The following is a 27,979-nucleotide window of genomic DNA, read 5'->3' as shown; positions in this document are numbered from 1 at the left end:
TTTTCATTAAAAAATAAACCAAACTGGGTTCATTTTTCTTTTATAAATTAAAACACCTCTTAAACAAACGTGTCTTTAAACAAACTTGCTACACTTAATATTAAGTGTAACAAGTTACACTTAGTAATAATGCTATTACCAGCCTGCAGTAACAAAAACACGAGTTTACGGCATTACGTAACTCCGCGTAACGCAACTAAACTCGTTTTTTCTGTCCACTCCTCTTTTACGCAGCTTCCGCCTCGCGCTACGTGCCCCTACGTACATAAATCTCGCAGTGATGGCTGCGCCGCCCGATACGGAGAGTTTGGAGTCTCATATCAGTAAGTCTTTCAAACGTACCCCTCAGAGTCGGTGTTGCCTGTTGCTCCGGACATGAGCTGGCCATTATCCACGAGGTGTGGGTGACATAGCGGCTCACTGCAGGCTTACCTGGCGCAGCAGCAGGAGCTCAAAGCCCGCCGCCACCTCCAGGATGCTAGCCTAGCTACGGAGCTGCTGGACCTGCCAGCTGTCAACGCCACCGACCACATTCAGGGCTAGCTTTAGCTCCCCGGCGGACGGGCACCTGCTTGCCGGGCTGTGTGTGTCAGAATCAGGGCAGCCTTTGTAAAAAATCACACGTGTTATAAAAATGCGTACGACAGTGATTTTGTGTCGTGAGAAAAATCGGAGAAAAGACTAGAAATGCTGAGTGAAAGCTAGCTACAGTGACGTTGTTAGCACCTGAGGTTCACTCAGGTGACACACTGGCAGGTTTGTTCCTCTTTAAATTGTAAGGTCGAACAGCTGGTCTCCTGCCTTTTGAGCTGAATAATTGCGCATATTTTCATTGGGAAAAACATTTCATGTCAAAGTCTAAACGACTGAATTACCACAGGTTTTTGAACACCATATTATTGGCAAACCTAATCTCATCTATGCATCTTTTATGTCATTCTTAAACAGTTATTCAACTTTTTTTCAGTTTTATTGGCGGTTGATATGGTTTTCTTTACTTGCATGACATTGGTGCTTATGTAAAAATATACATTTGACAGAGGGTGTAACAGAGGAAAACGACATTTGTTTCAAATAAATACATACGACAACCTAGGTACAGCTACTTCCCCATGCATATGTTTTCCAACAAATTTTTTTGTGATGCATTTTTGTTCAACCTACCGACTGGCCTTGCTTTGTTTGTCGACATTTCAGACAGAGCCACAAATCCCCTGAACAGAGACACAGACTGGAGCAGCATCAATGCCTTCTGTGACCAGCTCAACAACGAACTGGAGGGGTAAGAGGAGACTCGATGCCTTTTCAGTTATTTTACAACCCCCAGACTGACTTTTTTTAGGTTTATTTTTTATAAAGAAACGTCTTCTCACCTTGAGAAATTGATCCTGTTCCAGGCCTCAGCTGGCCACCAGGCTCCTGGCCCACAAAATCCAGTCTCCTCAAGAGTGGGAGGCCATGCAGGCGCTATTGGTGAGCTGACACCTGCTCAGAATGAGCTGCCTTTACAAACAAACACTTTCCTTCCTCCCTCCTGCTGTCTTTCATTGCTTTGTCTTTACCGTTTCAACTCCAGGTCCTGGAGACGTGCATGAGAAACTGCGGGAAAAGGTTTCACAGCGAAGTGGGCAAGTTCCGATTTCTGAACGAGCTCATCAAAGTAGTTTCACCAAAGGTGCGACCCGTCACAGTCTGCCAGACTTAACTCGTAGCCTTTTTGTTTTATAACGAGTGAACCGACAAACACGCCGTTTTGTTCTCATGCTCAGTATTTAGGCTCTCGCTCTCCAGAGGCAGCAAAAAAGAAAGTTTTGGAGTTGATCTATAGCTGGACGCTGGCGTTGCCTGATGAGCCCAAGATCTCAGATGCTTATCAGATGCTAAAGAAACAAGGTAAGAGGCTGCTAGCAAATGCTACGTTTTTTGTTATTTAAGCTTTTCTTGTAAAGTTTGTTTTTTTTCATTATTTTATTGGAGTATAAAATTAGATTCTTTCTTTATTTTATTTTTTTTACTGTGTCTGTAAATCAGGTATCATTAAACAAGACCCAGAGCTTCCCCCAGACAAGCTGCTGAACCTTCCTCCACGCAGACCTAAAAATGCCATTTTTGAGGATGAGGAGAAGTCAAAAGTAAAAACCTTTTGTAACAATTATCGAAATGAAACTGTTGATTTGATGCGGTGGAAAGCCATTTTCAGTCAATTTCCTGTTTACTGTCTAAACTTTCCTTTTGCCGTCATTGTTTATGTTTCTGCTCTGGTCAGTGACATTTTTTTTTTTCAATGCCGTTTGCTTTAATAGATGTTGTCCCGCCTGCTAAATAGCTCACACCCTGAAGACCTGAAAGCTGCTAACAAACTCATCAAGGAAATGGTCCAAGAGGTAATTTTTTTATTTTCATTTGAGTTTTAAAGCTTCTAAATGCTGCTTTTTAATCTTTCTTTTCCTAAATTGAAAGATTAATCTGAGATTCAACGTTGAATTTTACCAGCAGGAATTGGATGCAAAAAATGTGAATTTAATGCAGATTTCTTCTACTGCTCACCGTATCAAAAGTATAAATACAGGCTGAAATGTGTACCTTTGTGATTTGTGTGCAAGTTGATGAGAATCCACACAGCTCTCTGGCATAATTCTTGGATTTATTTAAACTGGTTTGTTTTCTCCATGAGGCTTTCAAGCGGAGAAATGCTTCTCTAACTGTGAAGCACAGTGGTGGCGGCGTCATGCTGAGGGTCTGTTTTTGTTCCAGTGGTTCTGGTGTGTTGTACAAAGTGGATGGAATAACGAAGCGGACGACTTCAACCAGGATGTCCAGGCATCCTTAAAAAGTCTTAAATTTGTGTCTAAAATTCAAGCCTTAAAATGCCTTTAATTTGTTTAAACAAATGTAGTCAGAATTTATCACAGGATTTAAATTGTGTCGTAGCAGGACTATGTAATGTTGTTTTTTTTATTTTGGAATTTTCTGTCAGGCAAAGGTTTGAGTCAGACACAAACATCATCTTTGCGTTGCGGACGGTTGAAGCTACCGCTAACTAGCAGCTAATAAACCCTTGCTAGCTAGCTTTTCTGTCTATCATGGGCACAAAGCTGGGTTCAAAGTTTTTTCTACGCTTTGTTGACATGGAGCAAGTCCCCCCAATCATCCCTTGTATTTATATTTTTTTCGGTCATTAAATTTAATTCAAGATGGTATTAAAAAAAAGGTCTTTAAAAGTCTTAAATGTAAGTTGCTGTCGACTGAATTCCTCGAACTTCATCTCAAAAGGAACACACAGCAAAACAGGTTTAGCAATTGTAAAAGGTAAACTCTACGCTTCTGTTCCAGGAAGCCAGACAATAAAATGAGTTCTGATTAGAGGAGCGGTCATATTTCCAGTCAGAATTATCCCTGGAGCTACAGAAAGTGTGTGTGTGTTTTGTTTTTTTTTCTCTGCTGCCTGCAAATAAAACACAGTCTGCGGAGAAAACCCCAACCACACATTAGCGAGGATGTCGCTCTGAGCCTGTATGAATACTTTTGGGCCAACCGATGTCCTGACTGTCTGCTCAGGATCAGCGGCGAGCGGAGAAAGTGTCGAAACGCGTCAACGCCATCCAGGAGGTGAAGGAGAGCGTCGCTCTGCTGACTCAGCTCCTGCAGGACTACAACGGCGCGGCGACCAACCAGGACAACGCCGACCTGATACAGGTGATCAAAACACTCACACAGGTTTGATTATCAATATGCAGGGTTTGTACTGGTGTTTAAAAATCCTTGGCAGTGCTTGAATTTCCATCAGGTGTTTTCAAGGTTTTGAAAATGCTTGATTTCTGTACAACGTTCTTGAAAGTGCTTGATATCCAAAATGCACAGTTTTGTAAAACGGTGCAATCAGACACAGTTAAATCCAGATATTTACATACACCCAAGAAAAACGGCTACATTTCTTAGTTAAATCAGACGAAACTTTTCTTGTTTATATTTGCTAAATGCCCAAAATGTTTGTTTTTTATTTTATTTTATTTTTTTATATTGTGTTTAAGAATTTAATTTGAGCAGAAATGCAATTTACCTTAACGAGATTTGTTTGAATTTGGTTTCAAAGTAACAAATATTTACTATTCCTAAAGGCTCAATGATATATTGAGCTTTTGTAATTGAAATAGATTTTACACTTTAACCAAATTGATAGAATTTCTTATGTTTTATTGTTTTGTTCTCGGACTCATCAGGTGTATAGGGTGTGCTTTTAGAGAGATATTTCAAAACATAACATTTTGTTCTATTTTAATTTACCTTTCCCTTGCTGTGTAATGTAGAATATTACCACAAGACATTAATAACGGTAATGAAATATATCCTATTGAAACTGTCTTCCTTGGTTCGTTTGTATTGTTTTCATCTCCAAAGTGATGCTCGAAACGTTTGAGTATTTACTCAAAAAATGCTTGAAAAGTGTTTGAATTTCACTGAGGGAAAAGTGAACGAACCCTGAACATGAAACCCGTCTTTGCCGTCAGGATTTGTACCAGCGCTGCGAGAAGATGAGACCGACGCTGTTCCGGCTGGCGAGCGACACGGAAGACAACGACGAAGCTCTAGGTGAGCCGCGCGTCTTCTCCTCCGCCGTTGTGGATGAGAGGCGTCCATCTTTGTGGCATGAAAACTTCTCGCTCTGCTTTCTGCGCAGCCGAGATCCTCCAGGCCAACGACAGCCTGACTCACGTCATCAACCTGTACAAGCAGCAGGTGAAGGGTGAGATTGTGAACGGAAACAACACACTAAACGCACAGAAACCCGCCGGTGGGTCAACGTCCGAGACGGAACCGAAGAAATGCTTGTCTTTAGTGTAAGCTGACTAAAGTGCTGCCTCTTGATTCAGGAACGGCTCTGCTGGATCTGTCCGGATTGGACACTTCGCCCCAGTCGCCTCCTTCCTTCCCAGAGTTCCCCACTCACACAGACGGCCTCCAGGCTCCCTCACAGGAGACGGGGATCAGCCTCCTGGACGATGAGCTCATGTCACTCGGTAACGTTTCCATTTCCCCACTTAGATGTGAACGCTCTCGAGGTTCGCGACAGCAGCTGCGTTCCCGTTACAAATGTGTGCAAAATTTCTGCTAATCCCGAAAAAAAAAAATCACAATTTTCGGAATCGTGTTGTTTCCATAAACTAAGGAACGGAATTAAAATCAGACGTGAATACGCTTACTGTTTGGAATAACGTTACACTGGGGAGTGGCTGTGCATGTAGGTGGTGTTTTGGAAAAATTGTAATCTGCGATTTTTGCAGAAGAGCTACGGATTCAACACTTCCTGTCATCTTTTTTGTCATTTCCTCCAGTAGTAACATCTGCTTGTTGATCATGTGACTGTTGTGATGCGAAAAAAGTGTTTCCATTGCAATTCTGTGAAATACATCTATCATACACCTTATTGTAGCGCAAAAAACTTATTGAAAAATGTGAGGGGTTTTTTTTTTCTTAAATTGCCGCGTTCCCAATATGCAAATTTATTTTCGTAACTTCAAGTTGTGCAATATTACGTTTCATGAAACGCGGCTAACTTGAAACGTCTTCTAAGCTCCGTCTTTTTTATGAAGGCTTAAGCGAAGGGACGCACACCTCCAACCCTCCGTCACAACCAGAGGACGCCACAGCCTGGGATTCCTTCCAGGTGAGCCGTGGGAAAACGTCGCAGAGCTTCAGAATCTGCTGCTCCAGGTGCAAGAATCTAATGAAAACTCGCTTTTTTCTTTTCTTATTTCTCCTTCCAGTCTTCCGACAGCATCGACGCAGACGTCCACGCTGCTCCTAGCCTCCTGCTGAGTCCCGACCCGCCGTCGCACTCTCAGCCTCTCTCGTCGCTGGATGAGCTGGACCTGCTGGGGAAGGCTCTGCTGCAGCAGTCGCTGCCTCCCGAGGGTCTGCAGGTCAAATGGTACGCCTCTCACACGCACGCCGCACGGACTCGAGCTTTGGGACGGGAGTTTTGGAAACGGTTCACATCTTCTGTGTCTTTTGTGGAAATGAGCTGCAGACCACAGCTCTGACCGGTTTAGCCCTAAAAAGGACAAATTATGCAAAATTCTCACTCTGCAGGTTCTTGTACTTCCGTTTGAGTTTCTACTGATTCTGCTCGGTGTCTTTTGGGCAATGAGTTCATGTTTTTTGGTGTCTGGAAAATTAGCTGTTTCAAAACCCTTTTGAATGTAACGTCACAAATCAGCAGCCACTGCCCGTCACCTGGCAACCCAATCTGAGCTCCAGTACGTTTGGCCAGCTGGTCTCACTGCTGTATGCCCCTGACAATGGCTCATGGAAAAGACGAGTGTTTTGTTGTTGACTTGGCAACCAGATACCACTTGTTGCATTCTTGTGGATTGAGCAGGGGGCTGCACTTCTGCTTTTCGAAGATGTACGGTTGTATAATTGCACGTCTGTTTCCAGCCATTTTAACGAGGCCTTGAAGACACAGAAGATGTGAATGAAGGGCCTTGAAATGTCTTAAATTCATTAAAAACAGAGAGTAGGCCTAGAATGAGTTGATGGGTCTTGACAGGACAATTTCATCTTGTTTATTCTGTTTGTTTGTTTTTCCCCTTACTGGACTTTTCTGTCAGGGAAAGGTTTGAGTCTTCATTGTGCTCTGTGACTCAAAGCAGCTGAGGCTACCGCTAAATAGCTGCTAATATACCTTGGCTAGCTGTTTTGCGTCTATCATGGATGAATGCAAAGTTTTGACCAGTTGGCTGGAAGACATTCATACATTTCTGTGGTGACACGGGTCATAAATTCTGTTCATAATGACCTTAAAAGGTGTTAAATTTGAGTTGGTGAAACTTGCAGAAACCCTGCTATGAGCTAATAGTTGGTCACAGCACTGTGCTTATGCTAGCTGTAGCTTCATAAAAATCAGTCCAGTGATGCAGCTCACAGTGGACACTGACCAGGACCAGCTTAACCTTCATCCAACATCTTATAGTTAAGATGGAACCACTTCTGTGGTTATAAACAGAGAAGTGTTTTCTTCATCGTAGGAAATGGTGGTTAAAATAAGTCCTAAATATTCCTGCTGCTCGTCTTTCTTCTTCAAGGGACAAGCAGCAGACCAAGCTGACTCTGAGGGATCTCCAGACCAAGTCGGGAATCAACGCTAGCACTCCTCCTGTCGTAGCCTTGGCGGCCGACCCCTCCGGCTCCGGCCTGGGAGGCACACTGCTGGACAAATCCCCGGCTCACGAAGCAACTCCTCCCCCTGAAGCCTCCTTGGCTGGAGTTTTTGTACCTCTAGAATCCATTAAGCCCAGTAAGTACAGAGAAATCACTTTTTATTTATTTATTTTTTTGCATATATATGGTTGTTTTTCGAGCTTTAATGATTTAGCCTTTTTCTGACCGCTCCTCCAGGTAGTCTGTTACCCATAACCGTGTTTGACGGACACAGTCTGCGGGTTCTCTTTCACTTCGCCCGCGACTCGCCCCCGTCCCGCCCCGATGTGCTGGTGGTGATCATCTCCATGTTGTCCTCCGCTCCTATTCCCGCCACCAACATTCACTTTGAAGCTACAGCCCCAAAGGTCAGCAGTGATGACCTATGAACTCTGTGTCTCCTCCTCAGATTCTGACTTTTAGACTCACTAGATTAAGGGAAGCGGGTGCCCACGGTTTTATTTAGGGGTAATAGAGTAACGTTAGCGGTTAATGGTTTGTGGTTGTAATGTGACGATGTGGGGAAAGGTTGAAGGCGTGTGAATTTTCTGTCCTTCCGTTCCTGCGGTTCTGTTTGCACCGATTGCAGTTTTCTGCACGACACATTTTAGAGATGTAATCATAACACAGTGAAGCTAACTAACCTGAGGTCATCTGACCGTCGTCTATTCATACTGGCTCATGTCTAATGTCAACGCATCTGGGTTAAAGATTCCTGATGTTTTTATCTGCAGTCTGTGGGGGTGAAGCTGCAGCCTCCATCGGGGTCAGAGCTCCCGGCTTTTAACCCCATCCTGCCCCCTGCTGCCGTCACGCAGATCCTGCTGCTAGCCAACCCTAACAAGGTAGCTACTAGCATAGACTTTAATGTTCCTCTTAAAAATTATTTGCATGAGTGTTCTACACTAGCAATAATATAGTGCAAGCAGCAAACTTTGTCCCATGTTTTTCACGTTTCCATTTTTCAAGATGGCCGCCGTTTTTGAGTCTTTTGAACCAACTATTGCCACAAGATGTTACACGTTTTCATGACCTGGATGAACTTTATGTCACATCGTAACTTTTGTCAACCTATGAAGTAAGAATATGCAGCAAAATTAGAAACTGAGGACTTTTTCTGTTTGCAATCTCACTCCAGTTGATGAAGATAGATGGTTAGCATTAACTAATGCTAATTCTTAATTTTTTTAAAATGTGTTTAGCAGTTTAGCATTAGTGGAATTTGCTGAGCCCCCCGTATTGATTTTAGTGCAAACACATCACAACCCCGACAGCCATTTTGAAATATGTCCACCACAAAAAGGAAACAGGAGATGAAGAAAATCTGATTTCTATGGCTCAAGACGCTTGGATGTGACACCAAACATTTGCACTAAATTGGCCATTTTAGTGCAAAAATGTTTTTTCCATGACGACCATCTTGAAAAGTTATCAGCAAATCAGATTTTTACGGGCCCAACTGTGTATCATTTGACACCAAAAATATTCATCTGTGATAAATATTGGCAAAATTCACTGCAGAAACAAATTTTCCTTGACAAGGAACTTTTCTTTTTGTTTTTTGAAAAAACCTGGAAACGTACCTAGCTAGACTCTTGTAGCCCTTGAAAGATTTTCCTAAAATATTAAATCATCTTCTGCACTAAAACAAACAAAAAAACATTTCTGTCCTTGAAGACTTTTTAAGAATAGCAGTTGTTTATTCTGAATTAGGAATTAGAAAAAAATCAGTACCGGTATGTAATTTTTGCAGCAGTTGGAATAATCACTCCTTCTGTTTTTGTTTTTTTTTTTTCCTGTGTGCTTCAGGAGAAAATCCAGCTACAGTACAGACTATCGTTCTCCATGGGCGAGCAGGAGCACAGTGAGAGCGGCAGTGTAGAACAGCTTCCTGACCCTGAGAAGTGGGGGAACCTATAGCACCTGAACTCACCCCGACAGACTCTCTGCTTCCAGACTCGGCCTTCCATCCTCCCATCGGCGCCGTCTTCAGACACATTTCCTTTGCGGTCATTCTGGCGTACATCGGTTTGGACGGCGGTGATTTTTTTTTTTTGGAGCGGTTTTCCTCACTCACTAGTCGGTGTGATGACGTGTGTCTGCTTCACTCTGAATTAGCCGACTGTCTCTCTAGGTCTAGTCTGTTTTTTTTTTACATGGCCGCGTCCAAACAAACCTGCAACCGCTCGTCATCGCCTTCTGGAAGGAAAGAAAACAAATGTGTGCATGCTTGCTCATTCCGTGTGCTTTATCGTTATTTTTTTCTTTTTCTAACTTATCTGCGTTTGCCTCGGCATGCTCTGCAAACATGGGACAGATGTTTGGACGACTCCTGCACAAACGAGCTACATTGGATTAACACTTTTGTAGAGTTTTGGGTTTTTTTGTGATTTCTTGCTTCTCTCACGGTGGCTGAGTCACTTTATGTTTGCACAAAGAATGATTCTTCTCACAGTACCGTTTCCCTTTCATCTCGTGTAATGAACAAACTACTGTAACGTCGGAGCTGTGTATTTTCTGCCATATGTGCCTCTTTTGCTGTTGTATTATGTAAAGTTTGAAGCTTTTGACTGGAGTTTTTTTCCCCTCATCTGTTACGTGTTGATTATTAGACATCCTGTGCACGTCTTTAAGTATTCAGTTCTATTGCTTTGGGTTTTAGTTGATGCTGAAGCTTTCAGCAGGTGAAACTGATTATCAAACTTAAATATATGCAAAATGAGCCGAACTCTGATGCTCTCTGCGCTACAGCGTCTCCTTCAGACATGTTGGATTTGATTTGTTTTAGACCAGTGATGCATGATGGCCACCCACCCCCTGTCCCATCACAGCCTCTCAGTCCACGTTCCATTGCACTAACTCCAAGTAAAAAAATGCTTTGCGACGGACAACGTCGGGTAAATTTGACCTGTGCAAGAGCGCAACGATAGGATATTCCAAATAGAATATAAAGGATTTTTTTTTTCCTTGGTGATCTTAAAAATTTGTTCCGATGGTGAAAAGTATCTAAGTTCTACCAGAAGGATAAAAAAAAGAACCAGGTCCATCTTTGATTAACTAGTGATCAGCTGCAGACCTCTTGCTTGGTAAATATAAGCTTGAAGCAAAAGCAATTAACATGAGTCAAGATGGCTGCAATGATTAATAAAAATATGAAGTTTAGGCAAAGGAGTGATTGAGGAAGAGCTGAAGACGGTAAGATGATTAAAAACTTCTACAGTTGAAAAATATCTTAGGAAAAACATTTTTTCCCCATATTTCCTTTATTTGCTTTCCAACATCAACTGAAGTCAACATAGCATCGAAACAAATAACCAATATACATATTAAAAAGTTTTTTAACCAAAAAACGTCAGCAAATATAAAAGTGAAACAACTCGATGCTAAAATATTCAAACAGAACACTACCGAGCAACTCCTCATTCATCCCCTACAAAAATCGCACAGTGCTTTATATACACAATTAATGAAGCTGTCAGATTTGTGACAGACTTAATACATAAATTAAAAAAACTATTTTATAGTGTTTTAAAGATTCTACAGCCAGATAAAATATTAACTGAGTGATTAAGTTTATGGATTGAGTTCACTGAAGACTTAATAGGAGACACAAGCAATGCATTCACACAAATCATAGCCTTAAGAAATAAGAGTTACAGCCAACAACTGCAAAACTGCTGAAGCAAAAAAAATATTCTGTGGTATAAAAAAAAATCAAAAGTAATAACAGGGATGTCCTGATCGGGACTTTTTTGGGGGGCTCCAATACAGATTGGAGTTATTTTATCACAATTAGCTCCCAGTGGTTTCAAATGCTATATTATCCCTTTTCTGGATAATTACAAATATTTGATCTCATCTCTAAAGATTAGTGTCAAGACATAAAACGACTGTCCTCTATGAGCTGACATATTAGTTGTTGAAATAGTAGGATAACGCTAGCTACAGCTAGCGTCATTCACTAGCTTCGTTTCATTACAAATGTGCTAAACTTTTTCTGCTAATTTAAAAAAAACAAAAAACTTTTGCAATTGCGGTGTTTCCGTTAGACAAGAAACGTAATTAAAATCCCAGCGCGCCACAATCCACTTACCACTTCCTGTCGTCTCCTTCGTCTTTTCTGCCAGTAGTAACATCCGGCTGTTTCCTGCGATTCGGAAAAAGTGTTTCTGTTGCATTTTTGTGAAATACGCTAATTTCATCCCAGTACAAAAAAACCCATTTTATCAAAAAAAAACTTGACTTTTTAAAAAAATTTAAAATTCACTATTAAGTGCATTTATACGGTCAATGGAAACGCAGCTACTGTGAATATTACTGTAAACATAAGAGACGCTTGATTTGTGAGGGAACCCCGTTACTTCGACTAATCCCATTTTGCGAACTGGCAACATGAGGATAGGCTGTGGATTTTAATAACTCAGGAAAATAACAAGTAGTGTAGTCGGGTTTAGTTCAGACTCAAATTAACTCAGGCTCAGGACATCCCCAAAAATAATAAAGTTCTCATCAAAATGTCCACCTTCACTGAAACTGTTCATTCATATGAGCTGCACTATGAGGTATCTTGTTTTTGTCTGCAATAATTTTATACCTAAAATATGATTGAATTATGCATTAATAAAGCATAAGGCTTGACCAACACCGGCGACTGATGGCTGAAATGGAAACGTTTTCATCATGTTCTGGAGAAAGGTCATTAAAGCCAGCAGAGGACAGCAAAAACACCAGAAATCATGATTTTCCTGCTGAAACACATTTCTCTTAACACCTTCCAACGACAAAAAAAAAAAAAAAAGAAGTAAAAATCCATGTGTTGTCATGATTATCAACTCCATTAAAGTTAAAGCCTTTCCTTTATCCAAAAGTAGTTACGTCTGAAATGCACTGCGATGGAGATGCAGTAACATGTGGGAACCACCAGGGGGCAGCAGGCTCGGCGCTTAACTTGACGGCATCAATCAGAAGATTACAGAGTCCAGCATATCACAGCTGGGGCAGCTCAGCAGGAAGCATGGCTTCTTCGGTAATCTGTAATCTGCGTGGGCGTCGTACTTCCGGTCCCCGCCCCCCCCAGCCCCCGCCCACGCGAAGTCAAAACAAAACAATCTCTCCTACAGCTGTCCTGTCTGGGCGGACAGCTGGGCTCACTGTCACTGCGCCTCATCAAACAAACCTACAATAATAACAAAGTACATAGTATTTCCACAATATATCTGACATACATTTCTCAAATAGTGTGTTAATAATGCGTTGTACACAAAGCATGACATATAAAAATTATTTATAATAATAAAAAAGAACACACCTAAAGCCAGCAGATTGAATCTCCGTACCTTTCTCTATAAAGCAACTCTATGCTTAAAAATCAGAGGAGCTCAGATTTTTCTCTCTCCTTTTTTTTTGGCAATGTTCAGAAAAGAAACCAACAAAAGCAAAAAACTAAGAAAGTTGTGTGTTTTAGATGAAGATGGCACTTATTTTCTCTGCTGTACCATCTAAAGTGCATTAACCAGATGCTATAAGCAGGCGCGGTTATTTAGTACTAACCCATATTCTGATATATGCAGACATTTAGCTAGCATCTGTAACCGTAACAACCACAGCTGCTATATGACATCGCCACGAGTAACAAGTCGGCCTTCAAAAAGCCTGGGATGGTCCCTCCGCGACGCCTCCGGTCGCCACGGTTTCCAACCAGAGCTGTCGCTCTCATCTGGAATGGAAACTAAAAAAAAAAAAAAAAAAAAACACAGCTGAAAGTTAAGGCTTGAGTAAAACGTCAGGAGGTCGGAGGTCAGAACTCGTCGTCGGAGCTCAGCAGGAGGGTTTTCTCGTTGTCGCCACGGGCGCTGAGGTTGCTGTGGCTGCGGGACAGGGACGGCCCCCCGCCGCGCTCCAGCGTGGACTGCTGGGTGTACTGCTGGTAGGCCGGGGAGAAGTTGTGGATGGCGTCCTGGACCATGTCCCCCGGGTTCATGGTCTCCTTCAGGCTGCTGGAGATGCTCTTCATCGGAGCGCCGCGACCTGCAGGGCGAGGCGGGAAAACGACTCAACGCCGGGCGAGACGTGAAGGGGGGGGGGGCAGATGAGTGACAAAAAAGAACAACAACAACAAAAAGGCTTCGTTTTGCAAAGAAATATTTGTAAAATGTGCAAAAGGATTAAAAAAACAGAACAGTTCAAACACAAAGCAGCTGAAAATCCTGCCTGTGCTGATTCCAGTCTTAACGCTCAAATCTTTCACTTTGTGATCAAAAGTAAATGTCAAAGTTGACATATTTGTTTTGTTTTTGTTTGTTTTTTTTGGAGGTAAAAGCGTTAACCGTTTCAACCCGAAGGACAGATTTAGCCCTCGGTTCCGCTGAATAAAATTAGTTTGGACACTTAAATGTTGCCCTTTTTTTAGTACATTTGTTTTAATTCTTTAATTCAAGAACTAGATTTTACTTATATGTTTGGAAAAACATTTACTTTTATAGCATATCTATAAAAAATTGTAATAGGACGTAATGTAATCCCCAATTAAAAAGATAATAACTACAGGCAAAAAGAGCAGATTTCCAAATTATATTTTGGAAATTCGGTTGAAAAATTGCACAAAACACATTTTAAAAAGTGCTAAAAGAAGCATTTCTATGACCTTAATTTTTAAATCTTTTGAATTGAGCATAGCTTAAATAAAAGTAGTTTTGATAAGCATTTAGTCTGCAGGACGATGCTCCATACAGGGAGAGGAAAACCAAGAAAAACAGACTGAACTCAGTTTTACAAACGCATATCGAAAGCAATAAAGACGGCACGTTTCAAATGGTGAAATAATATCACAGAATGATCACAGACAAAGCAATGAATCACTAACCACAGTTAAATCAGCCTGCTGAGACACAATGCTGGGAGGGGAAAAGACGAGACAGAGGCAGACCTACCGTATTGTCCATAGATGGGAAACGAGCCTTTAAGTGCAGCAGAACGAGGAGCAGAGAAAGAGAGAAGGAACAAAAGAAAGTCAGGGTGAAAATAGCGGTAGAGCAAACAGGAGGAGAAAAGGAGAGCGACTGTTAACAGTTCGTCGAGTTATGGACAGGAGTCAAAGTGAGAAGCGGGGAGAGGTCGGTCCTGTCCCGAGCCGCGGCGTGCCGAGCCTGAGTCAGGAGGAGTTTGAACGAAGACGGATCCCCCACCCTACCGTACGAGTCCAGCCTCTTGTCCATGTAGACCCTGTAGGTGAAGGCGTGGCGCAGAGCCACGGCGGCGAAGAACATCTCAATGCAGATGATGAAGTTCTGGTAGCCGGCGGCGACCGTTCCCTCCCCCACGGAGAAGTCGGCGGAGTTGATCTGAGGGATGGCGCCGCATTTCTCCAGGATGGCCAGCAGCATGCCTGCGTCGAAAACAAAGAGGCCAAGGAGAAGGTTTGACCTGCTGAGGTTACAGACGCTGATGAGCGTAAAAGTGTTGTGGTTCACTATTAATGATTTTTCTGAGCCACTTTTCCCCTGGTGGGGGATATTTATCCAAAATAAAAGCACAATAACGACCAGATCCATGACAGGATGGTGGGAAGCTAAAGCTAGCTTTAGCTTTATGAACTTTTCTGATGTGCTTTGGCCAAACAAAGAAAGCTTCACCACTCAGCAAGTTGTTTTTCCCCTTCCTGAAGTTACTTTATGCACTCATTGGAAGATTAATAAATGTTTTAGTCTTCGTCGGGAGGCTTTAAATAATGCAGAAATATTACTGGGCTTTTCTTTTTCCAGATTTATTCCTCGACCTGAATCTGTCTCTCAGGCCTGCTGCATGTGGCTTCAACCACAAACGTGATCAGCAACATTTTCTGGTTAAGTTTTTATTTTTTAGAACAACAAACAAATCAGCCAGAGCTCAGTGGCACAAAAAAACCTTTAAATATTGAAGCAAATGTGTAAATTGGTGGGAAAAAGTGATAAATTAATATTAAGATACAGAATTTTAGGTTGAAAGGCACCGATTTGAAAATTTGGGCCGATATCAAAAACCGATATTAATTCTCCTACCCTAATCAACAAGACAGGAATCAATATTAGTTATTAACATTTGCTAAGATTTACCTACTTAATAAACACGGTTATGTACATCCCTATTTGAAAAAAGCTTTTATTACATTTAGGGATGTAATAAATATATTGGCACCAACATCGGTATCGGCCGATATCAGTCTTTTTTTAAAATTATAATATCAATCCGATAAATAAAGCTGGGCCGAGATTAACAGCTGACATTTATTTCCATCTTGTTATCGTTTACTTCTCGGGGTCAGCGAGACGGTACGAAATATCAGTAAATATCGTTATCGGCCACAACCGCAACGTTATCGTACATCGGCAGAAATCTCCACATTGGTCCGTCTGCAGTAACATTTCTGCTGACTCTGTTGTGGCGTTCTCACCCTGCCAGAAGGAGAGGAAGATGACCGACTTCACCATGAAGAACTTGAGCACGGGGCTGTAGGGGACGAGCAGCTCGCGCGTTGCAAAGTAGAAGAGGAAGAGCGCGTAGAGCGACAAGCTGACAGAGATGTTGTAGATGATGGTGACGTACAGGTAGCCGCTGGCCACACTGGAGAGCAGAAACACGGGGAAGGAACAGTCTGATGAATGAACACACAAACTGAGGCGACCCAGTGATGAACTTGGTTTGAGGCTTTGCGGTATAAAATATTACGTTTATCAAAACACTTTGGGTATTGAGTATTTTCGTGCGAGCGCGTTTTGTGGCCGACTCTTACTTGAAGTCTCCGTCTTTGTACTTCCCAAAGGCCTGAAGAATGACGGTGATGACCGCCATCAGAGGTTTGACCACGCAGAACTGGAGAGTGGCCTGAGGGAGCAGGAGAGGACGGTGACCGATGGAGTTTAATGGACAGGGTTGACTCTCACATTATGCAGCAAATGATACCTGCTTGCAAAACCTGAGGAAACCAATGGAGTAGGCCTTTCCCCACAGACAGCAGGTCCCGTACATGCAGCTTGACCTATGGGAGGGCACAGGTCAACACAGGATGAGTTCATGTTTTTAGGGTCATCTTCATGTAAAATAGGAGAAGTAAAGATTAAACTGAAAGCTAAGCTAGCAGCAAATGAAACTTACTCGATGGGTTTCCCTCTGATCTCAGCCATGATGGCGCTCTCTCCTCCCAGATATTCATAACACAAACTCAGGAAGTTGTAGATGACAAACGCTGCAAAGGGAGGCGAATAAAAACATGTTATTTTTTCAATATAAACTACCCTTTTTATTAAGACCTTTAAAAATAACTGGATTTATTCTTTGGAAAACAAAGCGATTGCTCAGTTATGAAATCTCCACAGTGCCTGACACCTCTCTCATAATTGCAGCTCTGTTTTGCGGATTCTGCCAGGTTCCGAGTTGGAAACGAATCCCACCCATCTGCTGGTCTTGTCTGTGCATAAATACTAAAGAGCCGGTCTCTAGTGTGGCAGTGGATCAGCGTGATAAGAGGGGACCTCTGGGAACCCTGTTCATGGAAAACAAACTCCTGGGAGAGCTGGTGTTCGTGGAACGCAGCCACAGTACAGAGAAAATAATGCTGATGTCATGCGCAGGCTTGTTCAGGCGCCATATTGTATTCCTGCTTGGTGCACGTGTGTCTTTGCAGGCACAGACCCTGGATTTCAGGTGCAACACTAAGATTTTAATGGATTTGAGTATTTCTGTTGTTTATACAACCTATCAGCTGTAAAAAAAATAAAATAAAATAAAACTCGGCTCCCGTTGAGCCAAATAAAAATGGCCTGCCGGGAAGTATGTTTTGGGTTGAAACGATTAATCGGATTCATCGTGATTAATCAATTATTAACAACTAATTTAGTATTCGATTAATCTTCAACTGGAGTATACAGACTTAGAAAAAGGCCATTTGCTGAAAGAGCAAATCAGTAATTATGCCAAAACTGTAAAAATGACATAAGCGTTTTGCGTTTTAGACAAAAGAAATCTTTCTTTTATCTTCACCTGCTTCAAATTTTGTAAAGAAGAAAATCTCCTATCAACTTTTTTTTGTCATTCCCTCATTCAACCATACCTGGAGTGTTGCTTAAATGAAAAATCTACAGTGTGCCAATTTTTAAAAAATCTGTTTAATCGATTAATCGTCAGAATAATCAGTAGATTAATCGATAGCTAAAATGTATTTGAGACTTTTAGCATCTTGCAGAAACCCTGAATGCGGTCGGAAGTAAAGAGGTAGTTAGACGATCGGTTCTCAAGCAGTCCGTCCATGTTGTGTTTAAAAGCCTGCAGCCGGCTGGCGACCGTTATGCTGCTTGAGCAAACATGTCAGGCACTATCTGCTGTTGTGTCTTTCCAGTCAGGCTGCAAAACACCTAAAGCCAACATAAACATCTAATTTTGGGTAACGGCCCTTTTGCAGAGAAGCAGATAAACGTGGAAGCGCTGCCTGCTCCCCCTGGTGGAACCCACAGATGCCGGCTCCCCTCTGTCTGCGCTCTGTCTTTTAATTTTACAGTCCAAAGTGGCTGAGCTCAACTCTGTAGCGCAGTGAAAACACTCGCCAGAGCACAGTCAGCAGCAGCAGCACAGAGCTGGCTTTGTTAAGAGTTGCATAATCACAGATGCCGTGTTTTTCCCTCTAGAACGAACTCAGACCTTGTAGCTTGAATAGGTCAAGCAGTGCATGAAAGCAAAACGTTAATGCAAATGCTCAGGCGAAAATTCCCAAGAGTAATAATCGCAATAGTGCATAAAACAATCCACTTTTCTTCAGATTGTCATGTGATTGTTAATATATATGAAATGCTTCATGTTGCATATTAATATGGAGAACAGAAACACATGAGGCGAGTCTAAACCGCAGTTGTTTTCAGGTGTTGGTGGAAGAGAAGCCCCCTGCAGGTTTAGAGCTGTCAGTGATCCGTATTGTTCCTTATGACTTGCGCATGTTTTTTTCAGCGAGCCAAAAAGTTGTCCTGTTCCAGCTTTGAGAATTTTCTGACACTAAGATCACTGTAGGATCTAAAATACGACCCTGCAGTCACAGCTTATAAAAACCAGACTCTGTTTGGGATAAAACTTCCAGGTGCAGCGGATGTTTCTGGGATGATCTTTTATGGTGAGTTGCAGGATCTGCTTCGTGTCACTGCTCAGTTCCTGCACCCCCATTAATCTAAGTATTCACTTTCACCAGAGCAGGACAAAACAGCACATTTTCCTGGACAGATCAAGTGTCAACCTCCAAAATTTATCAAAACTATAAGTTCTAAAATTGTTTCAGAATACGCTTGCGATAACGAGGAAGCACTATAAATAAACTTGAATGACTAGCGAAACAGATGCAAATAGAAAATTCTGCAACCACAAGAAACAGTAGCAGAAAAGGAAAATAGCAAAAACAACAGCAAGTATAAAACGCTGCAAACTCGCTCCACCAAGTGGAAGTCTTCCAGACCACTAGGGGTTGTCTAGAGTCATTAATGTTACCTATGTAGATACGCTGCTGTTCTTCAGTTCCTGTCCTACGTTCTGAAGGACTGTGTGTTTGAAAAAGTCCCAAAGTATAACGCATTTTTTCTTCCTTCCTCCAACTTTCTTCAAAACATCCCAACTTCACCGAGGGTCTGATACCGTATGATTTGGTGGTCGACTCCCCCTAGTGGTCTGGAGGACTTCTGTTTTGTGGCGTGAGTTTGCAGCGATTTATACTTGCTGCTGTTTTGCTATTTTCCTTTTTTGCTTCTATTTGTTCTGGTTGCAGAATGTTTTATTTAAATTAGTTTCGCTAGTTTGTCAAGTTTATTTGTAGCGCACATTTCAGCAACAAGGCAGTTCAAGGTGTTTAACACCACAAAAATATAAAACATGAATCAATTATGAAACAAGCAATAAACATCACGTTTTTCCCCCCAAATTGCATCATTGAAATCATTGTGCAAATACACATGAAACATATTGTTCTATCTTCTAGTAATTCTGAATCAAAGGCAAACAGGTTGCATTTTAGCATTGATTTAACGGAACTCAGTATTTCAGCAGTTTTGTAGTTTTTGGAAGTTTATTCCAGATTAGAGGAGCATAGAAGCTGAATTCTGGTTCTGGGAAGCAGCGCAGACCAGAGCCAGAAGACCTAAGCGGTCTTCTGGCTCCATTTGGGTCCCAGAAAATCACTCAGGCAACAGGTCTTTAATGGTGTTGTTACTTGTCAATTCTGCGTATATTTTTTGTCTTTGCAACTTTTACATTTGTTTCTTTTTGTGTGTGATTGTGTATTTGTGATTGCATCATTCATTTGCAAAGGTGGTTCTGCAAATTATTGCTGAATACAAATGCATGCCACACTTTTTATGTTTGTTTATGAATCTCCTTTCTTCCACTTCACAGTTATATTAATACAATTTTGTGTTTAATAATTTAACCATCGTCTGATGAGATTGACTGGACAAGTTATGATCAATCTGCCCAAAGGTGGGGTCCTTTCTCAAGGATTTGTCCGTGTTCACACGGTTGCTAGGAAACTGGTTTCCCCCTCCTCTGCAATCCCAACAGGCCTTGGAGACGTGACAACAAAGATGGCAACCTTTGTAAACGAAGACATTACAAAGGCCATCTGCCACCAGGGTTTCACATAAATCCACACGGCCTCATTTCTAGCAGGAGACGCACTCTGAAACACTCAGCTGTTCATTCTGCCCTGACGGTTTTTTTGTCTACCAGGGTCAGCTTTGGGCTCTGGCTGTGTACCAACCTTCATAGCAGTCTCTGACTGTGTCGAAGTACACGTAATACTCCTCATTGGTGAAGAAAAGCAGGCTGAGCCAGGAGTCGAAGGCGTAGATGGGGACGATGAACAGGATCCTGACTATGTGTCTCTGCTCGTTTGGAGAGCTGTAGTAACGGAGGTGCATGTAGATCTAAGAAGATTTGGAGAGAAATAATAAGACAAACAGTTTTACTCTGATATTTATACAAACTTAAGGTTTTGCAGGTAGTGTCTGAGTAAACAACGGGGTAGCTGCAGTTTTCAGCAAGTTAAATTTAAGACCTTTTTAATGCCACCTTGAATAAAATTTAAGACCTAAAAGCTATAAATATAGGAGACGGTTGGGGGATTTATGCTATATTACAAGGAAAAATAGCAAAAACAGTGACATTTCTGGGGTCATTTGTGGCTCTTAGCAATGGCTCTGTGCTTCTCACATTGCATATGGCTCTCTACAGCCTTAACGCCATAGAGCCTAGCTTAGAATTAAAAAAAAAAATAATATACCTAGCCTCACACAGGTTAACAACATAAGTGAACCAGTGGCAAAGACGAAAGTTTGTACTTACCCATGATAAATGCAGAAAAGCTAGCTAGCAATGGTATATTAGCATTTAGCTAACGGTAGTTACAGAACGCAGTGAAGATGTCTGCGTGCAACTCAAACGTTTGACTCACAGAAAGGTCCCAAAAGATAAAGAAAAAATTGTATGAGATTAAAAAGTTCCGCCATGACGCAATTTAAGACCTGTGACTAACACATTTAAGGCCATCTCACATTTTATTTTATGAATTTAAGATATATTAAGGCTTTAATTTTAGATATATGAATTTCAGACTTTTTAAATCCCTTTCAGGGATAAACAAGAAGCAAAGGGTTAATTGCCTAGTAGTAATACGACACTGGGAGGAACCTAAGAACAAAGTGCAGTAACTGGGAAGACTGTCAGTCAGAGATCTCGGGTGTCTGTCTCACTGTTTTAAAAAGTTGTTATCGAAAACTGTAAACAAACCGAGCCTGGATCGATCACCCGACAACATCCGGGACCTTAACCTAAGCATGCATGCACCCAAAAGTGACGAAACGCAAACAACAGAGACCATATGAAAGTCTTGAACGAGTAGCTCTGGTTTGTGTGAATCTAATGTTTTACTGTCTTTTTTTGGTTTTACAAACAAGCCGTTTGACACTAAACCCAACCTGCTGAAACCCGAATCTTCGCGGACAGTGTTCACTTGCCGAACTCTGGAGGCGTGTTAGCCGGCAGGATGCGTGCGTGTGAACCGACGTGTGGGGGGTTGTTTTTAGGAAAATGACACCAAGCTTTTATCACTCCTATTCAGAGCAGGAGACGGCAGGAACAACAGGATAATCATTCATCACTGTGACTCCTCTGCCTGCTCCATGCGGCCCCCTCGCACCTCCTGCTTTTCCCTCTTTACACAATGTCCGCACCTATTGCTCTTTCCTCCACCCCCAGACCCTCACCTTGGATGCAGTGATGACAAGTGGGTGACCACACACCAAACGAGCTGGCCCATCTACACACATTGTTGCTAGGTGGCCTTGGGCTGAACGGGCACGCCCACAAACACGAGCAAAAGACACTCATCTCCTGATTATTGATGAGGTGCTAGTGGAGCACCTGTTGCCTGAGCGACAACAGCCTATTCTTTAACTCTGAATGTGAAGAGCATCTGCAAACAATGAGAGACAAGTAATCTAGCCTTCGGGGTATGACAGATCTGCAGGTCATAAAGGCACAATGAATGCAAACAAACAAACTGAGGCGTAATAAGCTCATCAGCAGAGCTAACACCGAACATAAAACATCTAGCCGCTTCAAAACAAACTGGAGATCTGGTGTAGACTTTGCAAATTTTGAAAGGTCTCGACTGCAAACAAAACAACTTTTTTTTTTTGTCAATTTGAAATAGAAACACGATTCTGGTCGCTTTTGTTTAAAAGTACATAGCAAAGTTTTAATCATTTCATTAAAAGAAAGACCTGCTGGATTCCTCACAAGAGAAGACAAAAAGGTCTGGTTATTGTAAGCAACGGTTTCCATTTTAAGATTTTAATTTGCTATAATTTTGCCTTGGTTAAAAATAAAAAGTCGGGGCGTGCCGTGGTGGCGTAGCGGTTAGCGCGACCCGTATTTGGAGGCCTTGAGTCCTCGACGCGGCCGTCGCGGGTTCGACTCCCGGACCCGACGACATTTGCCGCATGTCTTCCCCCCTCTGCTTCCCCGTTTCCTGTCAGCCTACTATCATATAAGGGACACTAGAGCCCACAAAAGACCCCCTGGAGGGGTAAGAAAATAAATAAATAAAAAAATAAAAAGTCTCCATCTGCATCAACCACCTGAGCAAGAGGATGGCAAGTTTGTATCATTCTTGAATTGAAGTCATGGGCCGCACAAAATCACTGCAGATGCCGCAAATGGCCCCTGGGCCGCACCTTGGACACTCCTCATCTCCAGGCAACAAAAGACTTTGGGTGTGCTCAGATGTTTAGTGTGTGTAAACATGAATACAAAGGTTAAATAAAATCTCTTTGATGGTGCCAGTAGCAGTTTCTGATGCGAGTGAAGTGGGCAGACGCCCAGGGCGGCTCCTCCTGCAGAGCGGCATCATCTCCCACAGTATGAAACGATTCTGCAGCTAAACCTGTAGACTGCTTCTTGCTTGAAAAGTAATCATCTTATTAAGAGTAAGACAGTTGTGCAAATTAACTGAAGTGCAATATAGTCTAACATGTCTTATTCAAAGAATTTGGATTGACAGTTGTGCAGTGAAATTTGTGTCTTCATCAAAATTCAACTGTATCACACATGATTATATAAATGATTATATAAATGTTGGACTAATGGTGCAATTTATTTCAATTTTGTACTTGTATACTTTTAGCTGCAAATACTGTGTGCCTTACTGTGTTTACAGTACTATTCTTGTTTCTCCCCCCCAAAAATTTCAAATATATATATAAATATATTTTATGCAAATCAGAAAATAACTGCCAACGTATGTTAAACAATTCCATTTTTGATGCGACACCACTTGGATATTTTCTGTTTGTTTTGTCTTTGTCTGAAATGTTTCCATTTTAATGTGCACCTCCTTTATTGTTTGTTTATTCTTATTTTTTACTGTCCTCTTACCTTTTTTTTGTAGATCAATACCACTGATCTACAACAGGCTGTTAGCCTGTAATGTCTGTATTTTATGCACTGATTGGTGAATTAATAAATAAAAAATAAAAAGAATGAAAAAATACATATATTAAAAAAACTTTGAGTGTGTCTCTAATGGTACATGGTAACCTAAGTGATCCCACGGTGAAGGATGTTGGCCCAGGGCACCAAACAGGCTAGGACCGCCCCTGGACGGCACCTCCATCAGGGGGCCAAGGACGGATTTTGCTCAAAATGTCCGACTCTTACCTGGTGACACGTGATGAGAAGCGCAGTCCAGACGAAGAATCCGGAGATAATCTGGGCAGTGGACGTCATGAGGAAGAACGGCTCCTCCGGCCTGAACACAAGGGGGATGGGAGCCCAGGAGGAGTTGGACCCCTGAGGGGCCACGGTGCTCGGGATGCCCGGAGGAAGGCCATCGGGAGAGTCGCTTCCCAACCTCTCCGACAGGCGCTTGGCTCGCCACCAAAGCTGACTCATCTGTTCGGAGACAGTGGGGCCTCGTCAGTGATCATGCTTCATGCGATACAAATCAGCCCAAACTTGAGCGGTTCGTCTAAACGACTTATAAATCCCAAATCAAACAACGTCATGTGAAAATACAGCTGAACAGAACTACACAAGCCTGAGCTGTGACCTAAATCTGCAGCCAACATTCACTGATGTTAGAGAGAGAGAGACAGAGAGAGAGAGAGAGAGACAGGGAAAACAGCGAAAGTAGGACAGTGCACAGATCTAAAATGCAGAAGGCGTCGGGTGGATGTGACGTGAGATGAAGACCGAGGGGGTGAGAGGAGAGAATCATGGGAACGCAAAAAATAAAACCAAATAAAAAAACACAGAGATATTAACATGAAACAAACTTAGATTGGTTATTTCTCTGCGCCGAGGGCAGGAAGAGGCGTGCTAAAGATAGAAACACCATAGAAACGAGTTTCCGCAGAGAGCAGAAATCAGTTCAAAACATGATCCACACCAGAAAACCTGTGACCACCTTCAATTATTTACATAGAAGCAAATAAATAAAGTGAAATAGGCGTCTTTAATTTTCGGTTTTGCTCCATAAATGCAGACAGAAAAGGTTCATAACAAATAATTTCACCACTGAGTTCATTAGAAAGTTTCGAACTATTCCAGAAGTAATCGCCCAAAACTTTGTAACCCGTTTTTAAGCAGGTTAGACGGATGGATGCAATAAGTTGCAGAAATAAAAAAAAATGTCCATACCTTTTTATTTTTTTCCACATACTTTTGCAGACTTAGAAGACACGTTTAGATGTTTCCCCTGACGGCTTTCACCGAGATCTTTGATGCACGCCACCTATTCGCACAGCACTCAGACAAATGAAAGCCAGGCAGCCCAAACTTGAAAGCTCATCACATCAAAAAGACGCCCAACTTGGCGACGCGCATCGCTCACCTTGACGACTACGTTTGGCGTTTCCAGGAAGGTGGCGATCGACTCGTTCGCACTGAAAACTCATTTTCGTGATTACTGCCCAAGCCCTTCTGAGTAGAAGCTAAATATAGGCGTCTGTGTGTGTGTGTACCCTGTGGTCATGAGTGACTCATGCCCCTTGCCTTGAGACTCAATAAGCTTGTGACAATGCAGAAGCAGGGAGCACATCAGTAAGGAAGGATTGATGGAAGGTTGTAACAAATAAAACAGAAAACGAGGTTAGTTTAGAATCTAAAAGAAAACGAAAAATGTAGAAAAATCCCCATTTGATGCACCAATAACCTCCGTCAGATTTGTAGCAGTCTCAGAAGCCTGTGTCATGTTTGTAGACTAAGAATGGCAGGAAGTAGATTTTTTAAAATCTATCCCTTTAATAAACAAACTATTCCCCTGCATTTGCTGAGTCACCTGGATCCACAACCAGAGCCGATTCAATGAAATCTGACTCATTCCCACTATTTTTCATCTCCCATTATGAAAAAAATAAGAAAATGGGTGAATAAAAATTTTTTTATCATCATGTTCAACTATGGTTTTTTTCTTCAAACTTGTAAAGCATGAGAACAAATCTTTCTGGACAATAATTCGTTGCTCTGAGACCAGTTTCAACCAATATGTCAGTACTGCGCGTTCGCTCTCTCAAAGGCCAGTACACTTTAATTCAGCAAAGAACACTTAATACTGCAACTGGAAGATAATGTAAATACTCAAAATAAAACGAACAGAACGGAAATAAAAAAACAACCAAGAACCGGAACCGTAAATAAAGCAGCTTTTGACATCTCCGTAAACAAACTTCCCGTTCAAAATTGACCATCAGAATGGAAATGATCAAGCTAATTTTAATTTATCATGTGATTAACATTCATATTCAATAAATTTGAATATGTGTGTTGTCAGATTAAAAGTACCCTCTGAAAACTGATAACCTTTAAGCATATATTAAACATACTTTTAATTAAGTACACATTCTTATTAAAATTTTTTTTATTTTTTTTTAATCTCATGTAATATTATAATTTTAAATGTCATGTTTTCATTAACGGTAAGCTAAAAATCATTCTAATTTACAGAAATAAAGGCATCAATATAATGTGATAAAGTTCCTGAAATAAAAGGATATTTTGAATAATATTCTTATTTATTAAATGGGTCTGTATATCAAATCCATTTATTTACCAGATTGTTCAAGAAACTTGAGTTCAGGACAGATCAGATCATCTATTATCGTCATTTTCAAACACCAGCCCTTTTTTCTGCATTGTCGTACTTCTCAGTATGACCAACATGTATAATTTAGCGACTTGCCTTTGATTTTCTCCACACACTGGTTAAAAAACGTTTCTGAACATTTGCCACGGTCAACAAACTCCCTGAAAACCTGAGATGTGCAGAAAACGGTTAAATCTGGACTGAAGACATTTTTGTTTACAGCAGATTTCAACAAAACAAATCTGACCAATGAACCGCTTGTCTGATGAGTGATTAAACCATCAGATTTGGATTTAAATTTATATTCAGTTTTGACTTTTAAATCTGCATTTTAACAGTTGTTTCTCTGGACACGTTTGTGACATAGTAAGCTCCCTCTTTTAAAGCAAAAATGTATTTTCTTTTTGCTTTTCCTTTAAGCATTTTTGGATTTTTGCTGTATCAATAAACTTGCATAACTATTGATTAAATTGTAAACATTGCTGAAGTTCATTATATCCATTCGGAGCTTCAAATCTGGGCTAGATGAAGGTGTCCAAATGATGACAGATTGAATATAAACAGCGAGTTTTAAAGAGAGATTTTAAGGCTTTTTGTCTATTTCTTGATTCTAGTTTTCAAGCCAAACAACAAATGCCTTCAACCTTATTTTGTAATATATTCAATAAAGATTTTTGTTAAATGAAAACGTGTTCCTCTCTAGTTTACAATAACCTAAGATGGTCTTAGATCATAGAAATCAACCTTAATGGTCCTATAACGCCAATGAAACTTTCAAAAATTACAAACTGTGTTTTTGTGTAGAATAACTCAGTTGGTGTAGTTTTCAAACCGAACCCCCATGAAAATCCCCCCCCCAAAAAAAACATGAAATATTTTTTTGGTTTGTTTGTTTCACTGGTATAAAATAATCCACATAAAGTTGAATTATTTAACATACTTTAGTCTATAAATACAGCAGAATGGTCCTTTGAAATGAGAAAAGGAGAGATGGACAACAACCAGAGGGGGTTAATCTCTCGAATGAGATCCACGGACCACAGCAGCGCACCAACACCAGCGTGTAGCTCCAGGAACAGCTTACTGGTTCCCAGTGGGCCACAGAAAACAGAGAGGAGCAGCTCATCAATCCTGCTGACTTCATCCGGGGATAGGTTTCACAACACGGGTCGTACTTTGAGCTGCATCGAACCAGCTGTCTTCGGTGTAAAGCAGCGCGTTGTCACAAGTGAATCTGCTGTCACGTCAGCAGGAATGAACAAAAATGATTTAACAACGCAGGCAACTAGAAACGCATACGTTACGTGTACGTAAAATGGGGAGAGAAATAACAGCATTAATATGTATCCCTAAAGCTGATATTGATTTTGATGACGGATTCGGAGATAAACAAACGAAAACTAATATTTCCTGCTGAATGTCTCAGTGTTGCTAAGCTTACCTCCTTTGTAGATGTTTGAATCCAAGCATCAATTTAGCTCTTCATCTCCAGCTGAATGGTGAACCTTCACGAGTCCAAGCTAAAAGTTAAGTGGCTAACGGCTAATATCGAGTCGACAGCGAGCCACGTAGGTAATCACTGCATTATTATCCGAGCACCGGAAGCATCTCCCTCTCTTCCCATAAAAGCTGTGAAGTGTCGCCCGCTCGGCAGCTGATCCGCTCGCTGCTAGCTAGCGAGTAGCAAAGCTTCCCACCGCCCAAAGCCTCGCCTTACATGAAGAGGTAACTAAGAATTGAACTCGTGTTAGAGACCCCACGCAAAAACGGTAGTAAAATGAAAGATAACTATTGTTTTTAGAGCCAGTCCAAAACAGAATGACCACAGACCGTTACTTCGCCCACATCATAAAGCTGTGTGTCAACAGCCGCTCGCTGGAACTCTGCTCCGAGAGCGCATGCGCGCCCAGTTTATGCTTGGTTACGTACAAGTTCTCAACACCACTCCCCTCCTCCTTCAACTTCCAGAGAACCACACGTTTTTAATGGCGAAGTATAGATTACACTGTCAAATATTGCAAATTTCTTAGCTTTCCCCAAACAGTTAAAGTTCATATATATATATATATAAACGTCCTTATAAATTACGCCAACTATTTCTAATTAGTCGTGCTTTAAATAAAAGAGAAAACCCTG

The 27,979-nt window shown here is 41.5% G+C and overlaps 2 protein-coding genes across 5 annotated transcripts; one reads left to right on the top strand and one right to left on the bottom strand.

The window, feature by feature from the left end:
* Window positions 1-207: 207 nt before the first annotated feature.
* LOC114159891 (ADP-ribosylation factor-binding protein GGA1-like) lies at window positions 208-10,165 on the top strand. Of its 2 annotated transcripts, XM_028042136.1 has the most exons (17): window positions 208-323; window positions 1,198-1,282; window positions 1,398-1,473; window positions 1,577-1,675; window positions 1,770-1,893; window positions 2,032-2,132; window positions 2,304-2,384; window positions 3,559-3,696; window positions 4,509-4,590; window positions 4,679-4,792; window positions 4,872-5,018; window positions 5,592-5,665; window positions 5,766-5,929; window positions 7,086-7,297; window positions 7,399-7,568; window positions 7,935-8,045; window positions 9,010-10,165. In XM_028042136.1, exons 1-17 carry the CDS (start codon window positions 281-283, stop codon window positions 9,118-9,120), a joined length of 1,932 nt encoding a protein of 643 aa, XP_027897937.1. In that variant the 5' UTR covers window positions 208-280; the 3' UTR covers window positions 9,121-10,165. The 2 variants fall into 2 exon arrangements, with proteins under 2 accessions (XP_027897937.1, XP_027897938.1); XM_028042137.1 differs by lacking the exon at window positions 208-323 and having other exon boundaries at window positions 1,360-1,473.
* A 278-nt stretch (window positions 10,166-10,443) lies between these two features.
* LOC114159892 (transmembrane protein 184B) lies at window positions 10,444-27,740 on the bottom strand. Of its 3 annotated transcripts, XM_028042138.1 has the most exons (10): window positions 27,285-27,740; window positions 23,419-23,652; window positions 19,961-20,126; window positions 16,330-16,420; window positions 16,138-16,213; window positions 15,968-16,059; window positions 15,629-15,798; window positions 14,390-14,584; window positions 14,130-14,156; window positions 10,444-13,227 (listed from the first exon to the last, which is right to left on the bottom strand). In XM_028042138.1, exons 2-10 carry the CDS (start codon window positions 23,650-23,652, stop codon window positions 12,998-13,000), a joined length of 1,281 nt encoding a protein of 426 aa, XP_027897939.1. In that variant the 5' UTR covers window positions 27,285-27,740; the 3' UTR covers window positions 10,444-12,997. The 3 variants fall into 3 exon arrangements, 2 of the variants coding, with proteins under 2 accessions (XP_027897939.1, XP_027897940.1); XM_028042139.1 differs by lacking the exon at window positions 14,130-14,156; XR_003598679.1 differs by having other exon boundaries at window positions 13,103-13,227; window positions 14,130-14,584.
* Window positions 27,741-27,979: the final 239 nt, after the last annotated feature.

This window comes from Xiphophorus couchianus, chromosome 16 (genome assembly GCF_001444195.1).
Source record: "Xiphophorus couchianus chromosome 16, X_couchianus-1.0, whole genome shotgun sequence".
In the NCBI taxonomy this organism is placed as follows: domain Eukaryota; kingdom Metazoa; phylum Chordata; class Actinopteri; order Cyprinodontiformes; family Poeciliidae; genus Xiphophorus; species Xiphophorus couchianus.
The sequence above is the reverse complement of the archived record's forward strand: the minus strand, read 5'-3'. Positions and strand labels throughout refer to the sequence as shown.

What these genes read in the sequence shown, in the direction of transcription:
- LOC114159891 (XM_028042136.1), top strand. Translation starts at nt 281, where the DNA reads ATGGCTGCGCCGCCCGATACGGAGAGTTTGGAGTCTCATATCA. An exon ending in GAGTTTGGAGTCTCATATCA is followed by an intron (nt 324 to 1,197) that starts GTAAGTCTTTCA and finishes TCGACATTTCAG; the next exon opens with ACAGAGCCACAAATCCCCTG. An exon ending in CTCAACAACGAACTGGAGGG is followed by an intron (nt 1,283 to 1,397) that starts GTAAGAGGAGAC and finishes ATCCTGTTCCAG; the next exon opens with GCCTCAGCTGGCCACCAGGC.
- LOC114159892 (XM_028042138.1), bottom strand. Translation starts at nt 23,652, where the DNA reads ATGAGTCAGCTTTGGTGGCGAGCCAAGCGCCTGTCGGAGAGGTTGGGA. An exon ending in TTCTCATCACGTGTCACCAG is followed by an intron (nt 20,127 to 23,418) that starts GTAAGAGTCGGA and finishes AAATCTTCTTAG; the next exon opens with ATCTACATGCACCTCCGTTA. An exon ending in AGTCAGAGACTGCTATGAAG is followed by an intron (nt 16,421 to 19,960) that starts GTTGGTACACAG and finishes CTCCCTTTGCAG; the next exon opens with CGTTTGTCATCTACAACTTC.